The following is an 18,018-nucleotide window of genomic DNA, read 5'->3' as shown; positions in this document are numbered from 1 at the left end:
ACCACTTAGGGGGGTTATGTGATAGCAAAAGATAATATCTACCAGTGACTTAGAATCAATATGGCTATATGACTGGCGGTGAAACACAATTAGTGACTGATGAATGAATTTGTATGGGTAGTTTCCTTCTGGATATACATGTGACAGCTTTTCTGTTGTTCTTAACTGTCAGTTATTTTAATCCATAATCATAATGTATTTTTAAAATATCTTCATTTCCATATTGTGGTGTTTTGCTAAAAAAAATGTGGGGGGGTGGGGAAGCAAGAAGTAGGACATCATCATTTTTTTTCTCCATACCCCTCTAAAGCCGACTGAAGTCCGTATTTATTTCTCTCTCTCAAAAAAAAAGAACCCTTGTGACAATCAGCATAACTTCCTTTCCGCAAAAACATTTTTTTTTCTATACAGATAAGAGAACACTCAGTGCAATTAGACAGAGGACTTAGTCTTCCTACCTTTTCACAGTGCACATTTTTTTTACATACAAAGAGATTGTACAGCATTACATTTCAAACCTGTGCCCTATGGGGAGGACACCGAAAAGTGAATGTCAAACAATCATTTCAGAGTAGACCTGCATACAGTGTAGCTTGGCACACACAAACACATACACACAGGTAAAACAACATCTCAGAACCTCCGCTTTATCACGAGCTTATAAAGAATGCTACCCTGGCCTATTTCCTTTCTGTCAGTAATGTCTAATTAAGAATCTGCCCTATCCGACTCTTTACAATATTACAGCCATCACAAGGAAAACATCAAAACTCAAGCCAGAAACTGTCAGCTTGGACATACTCCCCATTTCCTCCTGTTATTGCAATGAGAAGATGACATGCAATCAGAGACAGATCACATGTCTGTCTAATGTGTATATTTGATCCTAAAATTCATCTGTTCACCATATTCATCTCCTGTGTCTACACAGTAATGGGATCTTGCTCAAGGATTCGCAATGCGTGCCTGTTAACAGTCTCAGGTTAAACTGAAACTCTGCTATATTATAGAATCTACATGACTGAGAATTCATATTGGACCACTTATCAGACAGAAAACACATCTTCAACTTCTTGATGTGATCCAGTTCATACAATGCTACTATGACTTGTAGTTCTCTTTCAAATTGTGACAGTTCATAATCAGAAACTAGTTTCTGATTTTATAAATTGAATCTGAATCTGTGACCTTTGACCTCAACTGTGACTTCAGGTTACAGTGAGCACTGGTCTCCAAGGCAACACATTTTGTACAGGCGTCAATGGTTTTAAACATAAAGGTCAACAGGAGGAATGGTGGTACCAAGAATTAAAACTACAGAGCAATAAAATACTTTGGCAATGCAGATGCTGCATTTGTTGTGCAAATGAATAACAGATCTAAGGAGGGAGGTAGGGAGCAGACCTAAATACTGTATTTTGGAGGGTAATGGGAGTATGAATCATGTATCACCCTTTGTTCATACATACCATTTTCAGCCTGTGCAGACATGACCATTATTACTGGATAAAAATGTGCCTATAGCTAATAACGTCACCCAAACTGAAAGCCAATCATCCTGCTATTAGTGATATTATGACATAATAAATGCATCAGAAGCGATTGTGTTTCGCATGTAGCCAATTAGCTCACTTTCTGGTAAATTACTGAAAAACGCACAGCAGAGCCATTCCGTTAAAAAAAAAAGATAACAATACAAACATTTCCAAAAATTTCTGACTTAAATTTTGAAAAAAAAAAAAATCAAATAGTGAAATCTATAATAACAATAATAATAATAATAATAATAATAATAATAATAATAATGCATACAAGGTAAAGCTGTATGATCAAATGACATCATGAATCTTACTGACTGTCTTCACGTCACCTTGGAGGAATCTCACTACCAGCTTATACCACAGACCCGCAGTGGAAAAAGTAACCCTCCCGCACATACTTGTAACTGCCATTTGCACATACTGATTACCATGGGTCAAATACACATATAATTTCCTTTCAGAAAGGGGATTTACTTTGTTTTGTCACTCACAAACACTGTCCCTATGGCCCTCTTTCACTTGCTGTAGTATCATCACCTAATAAAAATCCCTACACATAACCACATATCTTCATATCCTCAAGACCCTCTGTTCACTGCATATAGACAAGGCAAAACTCCAACACTGAAAGGCTGAATAAAATGTTGAGAGTGGTTGGTCTACTTCAGAGCAGTTTTTTTTTTTGATTGCACATTCTAGTAAATAGTTTTCTAGGTGTGGAAAGGCAGCAGAGAGTAAGCCAGCCCTTTTCCCACAGACCGTGACCATGGACATCCAATGTGAAAATACACTTCATTCAGCAAAGTTATCTTTATATATGTCAGTAATTTCTTGTCTGGAGGTCTGAAATAAGAAGGCCCATGTAAAAGCTGAAGCTAATGATGCACCATTGACTGATTGTGTATTGCGATGTTAAGAAAAAGGTAGAAAAACAAACATTGCATTGCGCTAACTCTACATAGTCTTTGCCAAGATATTCCATTTCATTTAGAAAATATCTATTAATGCTAGGTATTTTACAAGGAATCACATTGAATATAAAAATACTAAATATAAACAGTGACGATAGAAAACCTGATGATCTTAACCCTCAACAATATTGCTATGATAATCACCCCTTTATACTGCCTGTAGAGGGCACTATTTTATCTTGGATGGCTGCCTACTCCCTCATGATATGAACTGGCAGAGAAGCAGTTGAGTCTTTAGGTGCCCAATTGGCCAACATGTCAGATGGCAGTATCCCAGAACACAGTGGTCTGGGTGGGATATGGGGGCGGCAGATACTTCTTGGTCCCATTGGTTTTTTTCCAGGTTGGCAGGGATGGAAGGCTCTCCTGCTTGCAGGGACTTCGGTTGAGGGGCCACTGACGGGACCGAATCTCCCGACATAATCTTTGTTTCCTCTCGATCATCTCCAGCATGGTGCTGTCACCATACATCCAGGTCATAGGTGGCACCTGCAAGTACATGGACAGAGAGTTGTGGTCAGAGAGGTGAACTGAAGCTCAAAGCAGCTGGGTATAAATCTTCAAGAACTCAGCAATGTGGAATTATGTGTACTGGTACGTGTCATAGCACTGTATTTCCATGTACCAAAGATGAAAAGATATTATGGAAGTAGTTCTTTCACATAAAAACTTTCACAGGGTTCAGGCAACAACTAACCCCAGATCTGATCAAAAAAGTTCCACAACATCCACTATGTAAGTAAGGTTTTGCTAGTACCACCTGCTGGATCTCTGAAGACTGCCTCTGTGGTGTCCCTGCTGGGGATGGCACAACAGACATGGAGGGGGATCTGATGCTTTTTGGAATTGTCTTCAGTTCTGTTGAGAGAGAGAAAAAAAAACAATCAAAAAAGCCAATCACCTTGTTTATACACAGTGACTAAAGACATTCCACCTGATCAACAACCTGCTCTTAGAATACTGAACCTACAACAAAATTATGCATTTGTACGGAATGTCACTCAAACCAGTCCTCACCAGAGCTGGAGTTTCCAGTCGTCATCGTTGGGCTGACAGGGGATCGTCCATGGCGACTAGGAGTTGCCACAGAGAGTGGCGCAGTCCCAGTGTCTCGCTCGTGTGCTTTGGGTGAGCCCATGCCAAAGTTCGTTCTGTCTTTTCCATCGTACCTTAGCAGAGCTTCGGCTGCGTGTCCACCTTTGTCTTTAAGTTCCCGTCTAGGTATGATTTCAGTGCCGTTACTGGCCCTGTCCTTGCCGTCACGCCTGCACTCCGCGCTTACCTTGTCTTTAACATCACGTCGAGATTCCGAGCTGTTCCTGCCACCATCTTTGCTGTCACGTCGGTATTCCAGGCCGGTTCTGCCTGTATCCTTACTGTCATGTCTCGGCAGCAGCTCCGGGCAATGGACACTTCTGTCTCTACCATCTTGTCTGACGTCCAAACTGTGCAGTTCTTTACTTTCTTGCCGAGGCAAGAGTTCTGGTCCAGTGCAACCCCTGTCTTTGCTGTCACGTCTGGGCAGGGGCTCCACATTGCTGCAGCCTCGTTCTTTGCTGTCTTGTCTGTGCAAAGCCTCCGTGATGCTGCAGCCCCTGTCTTTGCTATCATGTCTAGATATAGGTTCTATGCTATTGCAGCCTCTTTCTTTACTGTCAGGCGAGGGTTCTACACTATTGCAGCACCTCTCTTTACTGTCACGTCTTGGTAGTGGCTCCACGCTACTGCAACCCCTGTCGTTACTGTTGCGTCTGGGCAATGGCTCAACACTGTTACAACCCCTGTCTTTGCTGTTCCGCCTGGGTAAGACCTCTAGACCGTTAGGTTCACGATCTGTACCATTAGTTTCCCGGCTATTGCGCCGATGTGAAGAGGACTTGCTGCTGCCGCTTCGTTCCTTCTCTCGTTTGGACTCTTTGTTGCGATGGCTCCTGTCTTTGTGGTCTCGTTTGGACTCAGAGCTGTGACATCTCCCCTTCGATTCACCTTAAAAGACAACAACAAAAAAACCCCGCTCAGATTTCGTTTCTTCTTTGTTGTGGATTTTTTTTTTTTTTTTTTTTTGCAAAGTAACTAAAATTTAGCAACATACTGCAATACATTAGTTTGAACACTAGGAGTCACTATGCTACTGAGAAAACTAAAATTTTGTTTTTCTTTTAAAACGCTGTTTTATCACGTGCTTAAGAACATCCTTTAGGCAGGTTTTTAGGTAAGTGTATAAAGATACAATATCAAATGCATAAACATTTCTGCGGGAAAAAAACCTTTTTTCACAGTGTTGCAATATTATACAGCCCAACACTAGACTTCAGTGGTATACCTTAATATTATATCTGCTACTACTGTTAATGGTAAATAAGTTAGAGAAATTTATTATGGTGAGAGAGAGAGAAAGAGAGAGAGACAGATGTCCATTCATATTCCATATTGAGACTTAGTAGATGGTTACTTGCGGGAAGCCGATTAGCACACATTCTTTGATTATTCTATTTAGAACACACTGTATAATGTCCTGTATGTGATTTCTGCAGAAAAATGATATTCTAGCTACTATGGCACTTATAGTACTGGATCTCCTATCATAGACTTTTCAGTTGTAAGAGGGGGTGCATTTGTAAGGAAGGTTGAATCTTGGCCTTTCTACTCAAGGCAGCGCTGATTGGTGGATTGATAAATAGGTCAAACACTATGTGTGTGAGATCTCTTCCCGCAACTAAGACAGATGATACTGAAGTGCAGAACCGCTCCACTCCTGCAGTTACCAAGCCTGCATGTTGGCTTATGAGATGTGAATACAGGTGCAACACAGGTGCAAACCACCAATGAACTACATGAAAATGCATAGTCAACCAGCCCCCATGGGCAAGTCACATAACAACTAGGCAATAAGCAATTGATCCATATGGTGATCAGGCAACAAAAAAAAGCCAAATTGACATTTAGGGACCAATTTGCAGTTATTAATGTCCAAAATATATAGCAGGCTAGGTTAAAGAGACAGCAAACTGAAGTCATATTAAAAAGTGAACTAAATCCAGCTAATTCATTGTTTGTGTGTACTAAAGGTGTTGGATTTTTTTTTTAGCAAAGCAATGCTTAGTTCCCAAGTTCTGCCTCCACTTTTCACTTTGCGCAAAGCTTCACACATCGGCTTCTATGGGGCTGGCATGACCTGCATTGTGATTGGTCTGTTGCTCCTCGGAGGGAGACTCTGTTGGGAGATCCCCTCCTCTGTTGCCATGATGAGGTATCAGCTCCGAGTCAAGCAGAGCCTGTACTCATGCGCACGTACATCTGTACATGGTTGAAATGCGGAGATACAAGGAGTACACGGAGTTCTTTCAGAGTGAGAGAAAAAGCTTTGTGTAACCTGGTTTTTTTTTTTGCAACAGAGCCGAATGCCATTTCTGCTACAAACATCATAGCAGTAATTTTAAGCGTTATCAAAAAAGGAAAGAGGAGGAAATGTTCTAATTTCAACTGAAACCCCATTTCCATGATTTTTTTCCACACCAATGGGCTAAATGTGGATACAACTGTGAGCTAAGAAACAAAAAACAAAAAATCTCCTCTATCAATTCCGTACAATGCTGTGGTGGTCACTGCACTTCCCTTTAAGACCAGTGACAAAACTGCTCTGCAAGTGCTGTAAACATCTGCTTGGCGTTGGTCTCTGCAGAGACAGGGTGACCAGTATTAAATGCAGTGTTTACATTTTTAAAGTAATGTGCTGCCGTGATTTAACTCCTCTGTTGAGCATGCCAGAGACTCATTAAGGCTGCTTCAGACCATAATCTCTGTGGATTAAATCATTCGATCTGTATCAGTCTGTTTGCAACGCTTGGATTAAAACCAGCTCTGCAGCAGACGCACGCCAAACAATCCTCATCAAACACCCGTAGCATAAGGCATAATGAAATCACTGTCATTTATCACATTACTGCATCAGTAACTCACTCAGCTTTGGACAAAACTGACTGATGGACATGTTTAATTGATTTTGCCTGTTTTTGTTAAAGGAAAGTGTTTTGAGACAGGCTTTACTCATAGTGTGCTTGACCGACCCTCAGGTAACTTGTTTAAAGCACTTTTCCAATAAGGAAACAGATACTCACTCTCGGCCGGTTCTTTGCTCTTTCGTCCGCTCGAATTCTTCTTCAGCATGTTCCTGCCTGTGTTAAACAGGTTGGTAAGTTCATCCAGCGGACTGGTGGGCGTACGGGAGCGCCCCACTGACACGTTCTGCAGAGAGCCGTGGTGCCGGCCATCCTGGGGGGGCGAACCTTTGCCGTGGGGCGTAGCCGAAGCACTTCGAGGCAGACCAGGAAAGGGCCCATCGAAGGGTGGTGCCCTCATGAGGCTTAGCGGGGTGAGGCAACGGCCCATGCTGACAGGCGAAGGGCAAGCCGAGTGGCTCCGCTGGTAGCTGTGCGCAGACGAGGCCGAGCTCTTGTACAGCGTGCAGGGCAACGGCGGTGCAGAGGAGCGACCTGACACCGTGATGGTGGGAGTCGCCGTTAGCTCTCTCTCAGCACGTCGCAGGTGCGAGGAGGAAGAGGAAGAGGAGGAGGAAGGATCAAGCGAGGAAGAGGATGTGGGTGATTTCCCATAGGAGGAGTTCTCCAACATGGGCAGTTTCGCCACATCCAGGGGTGTGAGCGGGGACTCGTCCGAATTGGGCGAACACTGAGCCGGGGCCGGAGGGAACACCAGCAAGGGAGGTCTGTGGGATAGGAGGTTGGGGAAAGGGGCAGGGATGTCACAGAGGGGCGTACCACGGGGTGTGGAGCAGCGACTTAGAGGAGTGTGAATATCAGGGTCCGGCGGGCAGGGTGTAGGGCACTGCGAACGACAGCCTGGCGGATCCCACCGTACCGAGTCCGGTTCATCAAGGACGGGGTATTTCATCTCCTCATACACTGCCTCACCTGGTTCCTCATCCTCTATGCTAGCACGCTGGGGCAGCTCACGCCCTGTGTGTCCTGACATCTCAATGTAGACGGGCTCATCCAAGTCAGAGTCCCGGGAAGGGCTTTGGGGCTGGGGTGGGGATGGTGCCACAGTCTCTTGAGAGTGAGGTGCAGCTGGTGGTGAGCCCTTAGAACCATGAGTACGGATATAGGATTCGTCAAAAGACGTGCTTAACTGCGTGTTAGGGTTCCTCTTTGGCTTTGGAGGAGGGATCCGCTTGCAGTCCTCACTGCAGCCCTGTGCTGCTGAGTGAACAAGGAAAACACACCGTGGTCAATATTATTACATGATGATACAGAGCGCTAAACATCAGCATCAGTGGGAGATGGGATTAACGTGTCGGCATTTGTTTGAGTGATAGTCACTGGCTAAAGCTGTTTGTCATGAAATGGACAGGTTTTTGAGGTCTGCAGGGAGATGAGAATGCTTAGGTGGGTTGTAAAAACAAGAGAAAGTTTAACCATGTCTGCTGTATATTAAAATTTTACACCTTTAATAATTCAGACACCAGATGGCCCAGACATACGCTTCTCTTTGCCTCAGCATTGCAATCAACAAACACATAACTGAGCACAGTCGGACATTCGGCCATACCTGTATACGCCCTGTCGCATATAAGGCTAACAAGAGGCTCACAAAACATCGTACCACATGCTCAAATTCTTTTCCAGTATTGTGCTCAGCACAGTCGCAAGCTGCAGAGCAATACTGCACAGCTGTATCAGTACTGGCAAACTATAGTAATAGCTATAATGCAAAAAGAGTTGAGTGACAGTGGACTGCACTCAGATTATAACAACTTTTCATCTCTTTATGTGAGAGAGGGATACCAAACCGCATGCACTAGAAGCTGAAAATGCATGTTCCTTAATTATGTTAAAGAGGAGAGAGATGGATCTTGAGATCTGTTTCAGTAGTCCTGCATGTTCCCCTCCTCCCTCTCTCTCTCTCTCTCGCTCCCTCCCTCCCTACACCCCCTTTCTTGCTAGTGGATGTGTTTACACTCGCCCCCACTCCTCTAGGGGAACTGAATCTAGGTCAATCGCTCCTCCTGAATGAATTCTGCTCTGACTGGTCCCTCCCCCTTCCCCACCACCTCCCTGCTGAAACACGTAATACTCCTCTCAATGAGGGACACCCCCCCACCACACACACACTCCTCAACACCCATTGGTCGAGATCCTGTTTAGCTGCCTGCTAACTGAACCTTTATTGGCAGCCGTTGCTGTCTTGCACTCAGTCACCTCACAGCTGATTGGCAGAGGCTGCTGCCTCTCTGCCGGATTGGCTGAACAACTGGCAGTCTCTGTTTCTGTGGGCTGGTTGCCGTGGTGTTGAGGAAGATCTGTGTACACTGTGATCCCCTCAAATCTGAGGGAAGTCCATGAGCACTGCATGTGCAAGCATTTGCATATATTGTTTATTGCAGCCTTCAACTCACACAACCTTTTCAGTCTTTGGTTTGCAAATGAATTGTATTGTAATATCAAAAAATACTATTTCTTTCTCAAATATAGGTCACTGATGTCTATGTTTTTAGTGGACATTTTGGCCATAAAATTATTTTGATCACAGACTACAATTATATCATAGGTATTATACTGTGCACAACTCTCAAATGCACTCAAATACATCAAAAACATATGCAACTCACTTGCGCTAACATAGCAGATATCATAAATTCTGTTAAGTTCCACACACCACTGAACTGGACACAGAAACATGCTCTTTTTGTTTAACAGATCAATTAAACCATTGAATTATTTTAAACAATTGTAAAGTGCGCTCTGCATCCAACAGATTTCTAATCAGCAAAAGAGCCATTTTCTTCTCGAGTGTAAGATGTGTACACCACACTTATTAACATCTGTATGTAATAACACAGGGTGAAACAATTAGAATGGAAGACAAGACTAAATGGAGAGGAGCAAAGAAACTCAATGACCTTTATGCCTCCATTCACATCTCATCTACAGTGCACACAGACTCACTCATGTTTATAACCACTCCGCCTGTCGCCCCACACAAGAGGATGCACCCAAACCAAATCACGCCGATAGCGAGCGCTGCCCTCATTCATAAGTTGGCAGGTTACGTTACCATTCAACTGAGCAACCACGTGACCACATAAGGGCTTGTGCCCACTTATGAGAGATGCCGCGGGTGCTGATGATCACAGTTATCATGAAAGGAATTCTTCTCTAAGCTAACAGAGAACACTGTAAACTAAATAGTCTGGTATGTGACAACTGTGGGCTAAGGCGATTGTGAGTGTGGAAGCCGGATGTTGTCCAGAGCGTGCTATCCAAGTGCATGTCTAAGAGGCTTTCTAACTCCGAACAATGAGGCCCTAATATCTCTCAGAGACTTGAGACTTTATTCTTACCCAGGTGTACTCAGGTAAATCTCTGAGAATGATTTGTCTCTTGAGAACACGTCAAGTGTGTATTGACATATCAGTCTTGTAAGTCTGGACCATGAGCAGAGATTTGCTCCAGCTGTGTACCAAACTAACTCAGCAAACCTTTGGTCCTGAAGAGCCCAACCTGAACAACAAAATCAGGACTATATGAAACTAATGTGTTGTTCTCCATTACGATATGGCTCGTTACTTTTGACTTACAGTTAATATGTTCTTTATGACATCACTCCTCACATTATGACATCAGTATCTATGACATCACTTCTCACGGATAACTCACCATCACACTTCTCCAAGTCTCCTCCCCTGCAGGAGCTGGGGCTCTGGTCCACAGCCTCGCAGGAGATGCTCAGCTTGGTGTTGGGATCTCTCCGAGGTTTAGGTGGGGGCTGCTTTCGGGAGGTGGGGCTCCCCTCTTCCTCAGCAGTGCCCACTGAGTGCAGGGACTGGGAACGTACAGTGAAGCCTGTGGTGCAGGGCCTGGGGGTCACATGATCCACTGGCGCAGGCATTGCTATTGACCCCATCCGCAGGTGCTTGCCCTCTGTCACCACCTCCTCTTCTTCCCTCGTCCTTGGAAAAAAGAGGCAGGGGAGAAAGAAGGCTTGTTAGCATTCAGGAAAAGTTCTGTTTATCTTCAGCAAATTGAAACTTTTTTTAAACAGGAGAAAATGAGACACACAAGGATAATGAGACCATTTTGTCTGTTGTTGTTTTGGTCCGATGCAAGCATGCACATGTGCGTGTGTGTATGTGGTTGGTTACATCTGTGTATTATTACATCTAGACAGAGATGAGTAGTGAAGGATATGGGGGTTAATGGACCAGCCAAATACACCCTTCATCAATAATCAATGAGAATGGCATGTCTGGATCAAAGAGAAAATCATCCAACGCCATGGATCTGAATTACATTCCTCTGCTCTGTGTTTGCATGTTTCCTTAATGTACAAGACAGTTTAAACATGCGTTATCGTTAGTAGTTACAGTGAGCTGAATTTGTGTTTTTAAATTTACTTTACATGTTTCTCTCTCTGGTGTGTATGTGTGTGTGTGTGTGTGTGTGTGTGTGTGTGTGTGTGTGTGTGTGTGTGTGAGTGTGTGTGTGTGTGTATGTAGGAGTATGAATGTGTTTGAAGGTGCAAGTGTGTGCACTCTGTACAATACAAGCACATCCACACCAAAGCTGAGTGCCGTGTATGAACTACTCATCCAAGAGAATCTCTCTGTCAGAGTCATTGATTTGTGTTTAACCCCAGCCGTGGTCTGTGCTCTCAGCCCAGTGAGTGACACAGTGACTCAATGAGAAGCTTCCACTCAGCATGAATTGATTTCTTTAAGTGCATGATTGCACTGAATTTGAAGGTTTATATGGGGCCACCCTGACCTGTTTGATCATTGGCCGGGGATATTTATCTAGATGACAAAACTGATTTGCATGGTCCAAGAAACAGATGATCAGTTGTCCACATTATACGCAACTCATGTTAACTATGCTCATTCTTAACTGCCCTACTTAACTATTATCCTGCACAATGTTTTTATGTACTCCTCTGGACCTGTATGCCTGAGTTTCTGTTGTTGTCCTTTTGATGTTCAACATCAAAGGTCTCTGTTAACAGGTCGCTCTCTCTCTCTCTCTCTCTCTCTCTCTCTCTCTCTGTTCTCTCACAGATTAACAGAGGGCACAGGAATGGAATCAGTTTTCTTGTTGACTCACTGACAAGTGTTTGTTCTTTTGGCACTGTGGACACCTGGCCAATTTAAAGGTGTCTGCCTTTGTGTGTCCATGACTGTGTACGTACTTTTGCATCTGCATGTGTGTGTGTGATGGAGAGAGAGAGAGAGAAAGAGATTGTGACTCAAACACACAGCTGCTGAGCAGCAGGAGTCTGGAGAGGAGGGTTCATTGGTCAGGGGCTTAACTTTGCCTAGCAACAAGGTACCCACGGAAACGAAACAAAAAAATCTGCTACTGCTGCTCAGTGCTACCAGTCCATACATGCACACACCCAGTGCCGTTTGTATACACATCCACACACACACACACACACACACACACACACGATGGATTAGGCATTAAGCTCTCATCAGGAGGAGCAGTGCACTGGGGTAGCCGTCTGCTCTGCACGCTCTGACAAAACAGTATGCACACGTTTCACATCATCAAAAGTTCCAGACGTGACACCACATTTAATCACAGCATAAACAGTTGTCTGCCATTCAGTGACTGAGTTTTCAAACGGGCATAGATTCACCATTCTTTTTCCTTGGTAATCTCTAAGGATTTATATCAATAAGTGATGTTACATTGATATTAGTAATCCCCAGATTAAGAATCTCTGAGTGTACTATGGAACTGCTCCCTGTGTCTTTTTGCCTTCTGATGAAGCTAAGGGTAACTAAGTTTGTGAACTATGCACTTTCTCAAAACAGTATCAAGAGTGTGTTCCTCGAAAGCATCCAGAAAGAGGAGACATGGAAGAGGAAAAATTGAAAGGTTGAGAGATTGGTGAGCAGGGCTTGTCCAGACAGCTCTTTGGCACAGGTGTTGGTGGCAGCCGATGTTGGATGTGTTTTATTTATAAGATGTCTGGCTCAGCCTTTGGTTCAGTAATTCAGCAATGGGTGCACTGGAAGCTATGGGGTTAGTGTGTTATTAATGTTTAGTGTCTGGTTTTATGGGTGGTAACACAAAACACACACATACATACTTATACTCATGCACACATACACACACACACAAATGCAAACACAGTCTTTCTCAGGGAGAAAATACCACTGATTTTTAAAAGAAGTGGAGCTGCTATCAGAAATAACTGCATTACTGTAATACATTTTGGCTGATGCTTAGCTGATCATTTTAATGTGTAGTTTTTCTTATATTTTCTCTTTTCTCAATGGTGGAATCACATTTCACTGTAGTCCCTCCCATATTTAGCTGCTTCTGGCATTGTTTTTATATGCAAATGTTCACGTGAGTAAGTGCATGGGAGGAGGTAATGTAAGCAGAGAGCCTGTGCACACACTCCAGGAGACACAATGAAAAAAATTTCAACTGGAAAACACAGATTGCAGGAAGACCCACCTCAGTCAAATCAACAGAGCAATCTGATTGGCTCACAGCTGCTCCAGCTGTCACCGGGCAGAACACATCTCCTGCATGCGCGCTCTCTTCACACTTAATCTCCTTCTAACAGGTTTTTTCTCTCTCTCTCTCTCATCAGTTCCACTAAAAATGGGTTCATTTACTGGAAAACAGTTTGTCAGTCTGAGTGTGGCTAGTTCAACTCAGCCGCTAGTGGAGTTTCACAACTCTAACAAAGCAGATCCTGAGCTAGAGCCCTAAACATATCATACATCACAGGCTAAGAAAGTGGAGTCCTGGTAAAGGCTCCATGTGGACTTAAAATAACTTAAACTGTGCTATACTTTGACAAAGCATACACCATAACAGTGTACGTGATCCCTACATTCAGGTTTCAGATGAGAAAACACAAGCTTTGCTACAGAGGAACAAGAAAGACAAGAAGTATCTCAGCATCTCAAATGTAAAAAGATTTCTGACAAATGTTTGTTTGCTTGTCTTTTTTCTTCAAATAAATATTTTTGTCAAATATCCTGAGTAAAAAAATGAATACAAATTGTGAAGTATAGCACTAAACTCAAGAGAGATGCAATAAAATGAGAGAGCCTCTTAACTGACCTATAGGCGAGCAGAGATAGCGCATGAATACTAAACAAAAATCGCTTCAGAGCCATAACATTAAACATTAAAAAGGCCCCCTTAAATATACACTGTTAAACACATGGTAAAGTACATGTTTTACTGCTACATGAGTAATATTTCTTGCTATGACCAAAGCATTTCTGTTAAGCAAAGCATTTCATCATGGTGGGACTCACAGAACTAATGCGTTCAGAGCAGTACAAATCAAAATGTCAATTGTTAATTTTGGGAGCACTTGACACTAGTAGCACCACTTAGCAGACAAAAGCAATCTATACACAGATTGGGTCAACCGACAGATTCATGCATAAGTAGTAAGGCTTAACTGGTTTTCAAACACATGAGAATGCGTTACTGTTAGCAAACTGAGGTCTAAATTAAATCCCCCTAAATTAAATCCTTTTTTTTTTGTCATTGCTCTGCTGCAGCCTTTGTTCATTTCCATGAAATGTTTCACACCTCAGAGATTGTTTCACATGTTGATGCAGATATGATTTTAACACCTTTCAAAGCTGGAAATAATGAGAAGTCACGTGACCATGCAGACAAGCCTGGGCGTTAACAGACGCACTTCTTTCTGCCTTTTTTCTTGACAAGTTTTAGCACGTATCTCACACAACCTTGGAAATCTCCCTCAAGGACAAGAGTAATTCTGAATGTGTAGTGGCCCTAAATATGTCAGGAACTAAAAAATTTATCGCCCTCCAAGGAGAGGGGGACAAAACCCCCCAAGATATGGCACTATGCCACTGCCAGAGGGGCACAACCAATGAGAGATGTACTTTGCGGTCACTTTTTCATTGTGTGTGTGTGTGTGTGTGTCTGCGTGTGTATATGCGTGTGTGTGTGTGTGTGTGTGTGTGTGTGCCTGTGTGCATTTGAATTTTTTTTTTTTTTCATTTCTCTGTTAATTAGTACCAGTACATTCTAATGGCCTGTACCGTTTAATGGCTTCTTCCTGCTTTCTCTTCTTGTCGTTTTTCTCCTGAGAGTTAGTCCTGTTTTTCTCATTCCACATGTGATCGAGGTTCTGAGCAAGCAGCCCGTTATAAGCCCTCAGTCCACTGTCCTCAACATACTGGAAAAATCGGAGAGTCTCCTCCTGTTTGGAGCTCATCATTCTTCAGAGGCATACCACATATCACTCTGCAAAAGACAACATATTACAGTCAATTACCTCACTTCTAAGAGCACAAGTAACATATACCATTATCACGTCTGTTGCTGAGCAGTTCTGTGTCAGAGTTCTGTTCTGTTGTCACTGGTACAAATTGGTGGAAAGAGTTACATCATGACCAGCTGCCGAAAACAACATCATCCTCTCAGCGGATGTCAGTGTTACCCACAGACATAGAAACTCTCACGGGATGAATTAAAAAACGATCAACTTGATCGTGTCTTGTTCTAAAAATAGAGCAGATATCATTGTTCTGATTCTGGAACTCTTTTTTAACTGCACAATAAGCTATTATATTAATCCTGAGCAAACCCAGCACTTAGTGCAACTTCAGAGGTTAAAGTGTGAATGCATTCTGGGTCAATGAGATTCTCGCACCGAGAGCAAACTCTTTTTCTCACAAAAGTATGACTAGAAGCTCAGGAGCAGCCATACAAAGAGACTGTTTACAAGTTTGAGTGAGCATCATTGTTGTTTACAGTCTGGTTCTCACAGAAATCAGGACAGAACATGTCCCTGTGAGCTGGACTGAGAGGACATCAGTTAAGCTTTGTTAATGAAGACCTTATTGTATGACTGAGTGTTATAGTTTTCTAAGTTATAGTTTTGGACTGCAGGATTGATTATGCCTGGTCATCACGTTCATGGGGGGGGGGGGGGGGGGGGGGGGGGGGTTGTTTGTTTGTGGTTTCTTTTGGTTTTTCAAAGCCCAAAACACATCTATAACAGAAAAAATTGATAGGCTTCAGTGAGATCAACAAATAGCAGAGCCCAAAGACAAAATCAGCCATTCTATCTTTACTAGTGACTCACTCATTTATTTTGTAGATACAACGATATTATTGTGATTATTGTGTGTATCTGTTTGTATTCAAGTGTGTGTGTGTGTGTGTGTGTACATTGGCACATGCAGCAATGCAGGGTATAAGGGTGTGTGTAGTAGTAGCACTGTAAGCATCTGCAGAAGTGTGTGGAGGAGGAGACTACACTCATTTTATGTAGGTCAGTATTTGCAGATCGGACCAAGACTCTGGCATGCTTGTTTACGTGTGAGCAGCACTGCGTGTGTGTGTGTGTGTGTGTGTGGGAGAGAGAGAGAGAGAGAGAGAGAGAGAGAGAGAGAGAGAGAGGAGGGGGTGGTTGGAAGAGGGCTATAAAGGGGGAGGAAAAGGGGAGTGGGGGAGGGGGATAGGGAGGGGCATTGCTTGGTGGGCAGCCAGATGGGTACCGCACAGCTAATGTAGAGATTGGCCATTGTCTGGCATCCACCTGCATCACCAACTCCGGACTGACCTTCGAAGTACTTTAGAGTCTCAATTACAGCTGCTGAGAAACTTGCAAGGCCCCATCAGAGCTGTCCTGTAAATGTAGGTTAATTCATTTAGACTTAACTCCCTATCCTGCAACATGGTCAAAGAACAAGATACAGTCCTTAGTGTTACAGCTTAGTGCCCAAATACAGAGCTCATATCTTATAATGTGAATGTATCTGCCCAGACGCATGTGGATAAAAGCTGAGTGTACTGTACTCATAGGTCAGCATTACGGTGTGACATTGACAGGGCTGTGAGCTGGCCTTGGCTCTAAGCCTTTGAGGTATTTCCTCTTGTATGAATCCGGTAAGCTTGCACTCTCTGCTTGCGCAAGAAATCAGTCTGTTTACTACGCCGCTCTTTCTGTCTCTCTCTCTCTCTCTCTCTCTCTCTCTCTCTCTCTCTGCAAAGCCCCATGCCTCCCGTTCTCTCTCTCTCTCTCTCTCTCTCTCTCTCCCTTTTTTCAATATCTCCCCTCTTTTAGTCCTTCACTTGACATTAACTGCAACAGTTGGCCCTCTGGGCAGAGAGTGAAGTCTACTTTCTATATTTGGAGAAGGTGACCCATAATACATGTATCTAGGCAACAGTGAGAGAAAGAGAGGGTAAGATGGGTACAGGGAAGAATTCAGACACAGTTCCAAACAAAATAAAAAGCATGTGCAGAATCCCAAAGGGATTTTGAATGCCAGTGTGCAAGGTGACAGTAACAGCTGCATGTACAGTGTGATAACGGTAAAGTAACTGTGTGTTACGAGATACAAAACAGGTATGACTCTGAGAGTGTAACGTATAGATATTAACAGTGTTATGGTTACAGTGCTTAAAACAGGTAGCAGGTTTAAAACAAGTACGATGCGAACCATTTAAAAGGTGTGAGAGTTGTTGAATGAATGTAATACTTACAGAGCAACTGTGTCCCTGCTGGCAGTTGTGTAAAACCCCTGTCCAGGTAAATCCAGTTTAACCTTGAGAGTTTGGATAAAGCCTGACCCAGTTCCTGAGAATCCAACTCTTGTCCAACATAGGGAGTGCTGGCCATTGTAGTCACACAGGTTTCTGCCGAACTTCCACCAGGCTCCAGAGCTCTACGGTGGAGGGGAGCAGAGGGGTACAGGGGTTGCCCAGCCTGTAGCTCCCTCCTCCGGGTAACCAGGGAGCCCTGAGCCCCTGGTCCGTGCAACAATTAAGTCCAGCGCAGGCTGGGGTCCCTTCTTCATCTGCACAAGCTAAACACAGCAGACGGCAGAGGCCCCACAGGCATAACCTGAGACAAACATCCTGCCCTAGTACTCTCTCTCTCCCTCTCCCTCTCTCTCTCTTTCTGTCACACACACAAACACACACCTACTCATATACATGCACACACACACACTCGCACACAGACACAAACAAACTCACTTTTATGTTCTCACAGAAGTCCTGCTGGAGCTGAAATGCAAGTTCACACTAGTGCATAGTCCACTCGCTCATGCAGAGCTCTCTGGATGTGTATCCGTTTTCCCAGCAAGAGTTTTGTGTGTGTACAGGCTGGGCTGAGCATCTCTCGCTAGCACTGCCTCTTGGATGCAGGGCTCTCCTCTGTGTGTGGATGCCACAGTGGATTAACCCAGGCTCCACCACACAAAGAACACGCCTCTACCCTCCTCCCTGCATATTTCATTCTCCTAACCCACCCTCTCTCTCTCTCTCTCTCTCTCTCTCTCTCTCAACCTCTCTCTCTCTTTCTCCCTCTCTCTCACAAGCACACACACACACGTTCAGTCCATTACCCACTTTCAGCACCTCGGACAGCTCTACTCCACTCCAGCCTGTGCTACTGTAAGTGGGCTGTAGTAAAAGGGGGCAGGAGACACATGTCTGTCACAGCAAGGCAGGGGCGGGAGGGCC

The 18,018-nt window shown here is 43.8% G+C and overlaps 1 protein-coding gene across 1 annotated transcript; it reads right to left on the bottom strand.

The window, feature by feature from the left end:
* Nucleotides 1–2,770: 2,770 nt before the first annotated feature.
* nyap2b (neuronal tyrosine-phosphorylated phosphoinositide-3-kinase adaptor 2b) lies at nt 2,771–14,755 on the bottom strand. Its single transcript, XM_030774761.1, has 7 exons — nt 14,580–14,755; nt 10,189–10,481; nt 6,631–7,731; nt 5,679–5,712; nt 3,530–4,236; nt 3,273–3,370; nt 2,771–3,001 (listed from the first exon to the last, which is right to left on the bottom strand). The coding sequence occupies exons 1-7, from the start codon at nt 14,753–14,755 to the stop codon at nt 2,771–2,773; spliced, it is 2,640 nt and encodes an 879-aa protein (XP_030630621.1).
* Between the last annotated feature and the right edge of the window lie 3,263 nt (nt 14,756–18,018).

The sequence above is a fragment of the Chanos chanos genome, chromosome 5 (assembly GCF_902362185.1).
Source record: "Chanos chanos chromosome 5, fChaCha1.1, whole genome shotgun sequence".
NCBI lineage: Eukaryota > Metazoa > Chordata > Actinopteri > Gonorynchiformes > Chanidae > Chanos > Chanos chanos.
This window is presented reverse-complemented; position numbering and strand designations above follow the sequence as displayed.

Excerpts from the sequence above, each read along its gene's own strand:
- nyap2b (XM_030774761.1), bottom strand. The coding sequence starts at position 14,755 with ATGAGCTCCAAACAGGAGGAGACTCTCCGATTTTTCCAGTATGTTGAG. Across the intron at positions 3,371-3,529 it reads GACTGGAAACTCCAGCTCTG|AACTGAAGACAATTCCAAAA; the intron begins GTGAGGACTGGT and ends CTCTCTCAACAG. Across the intron at positions 3,002-3,272 it reads AGTCTTCAGAGATCCAGCAG|GTGCCACCTATGACCTGGAT; the intron begins GTGGTACTAGCA and ends ATGTACTTGCAG.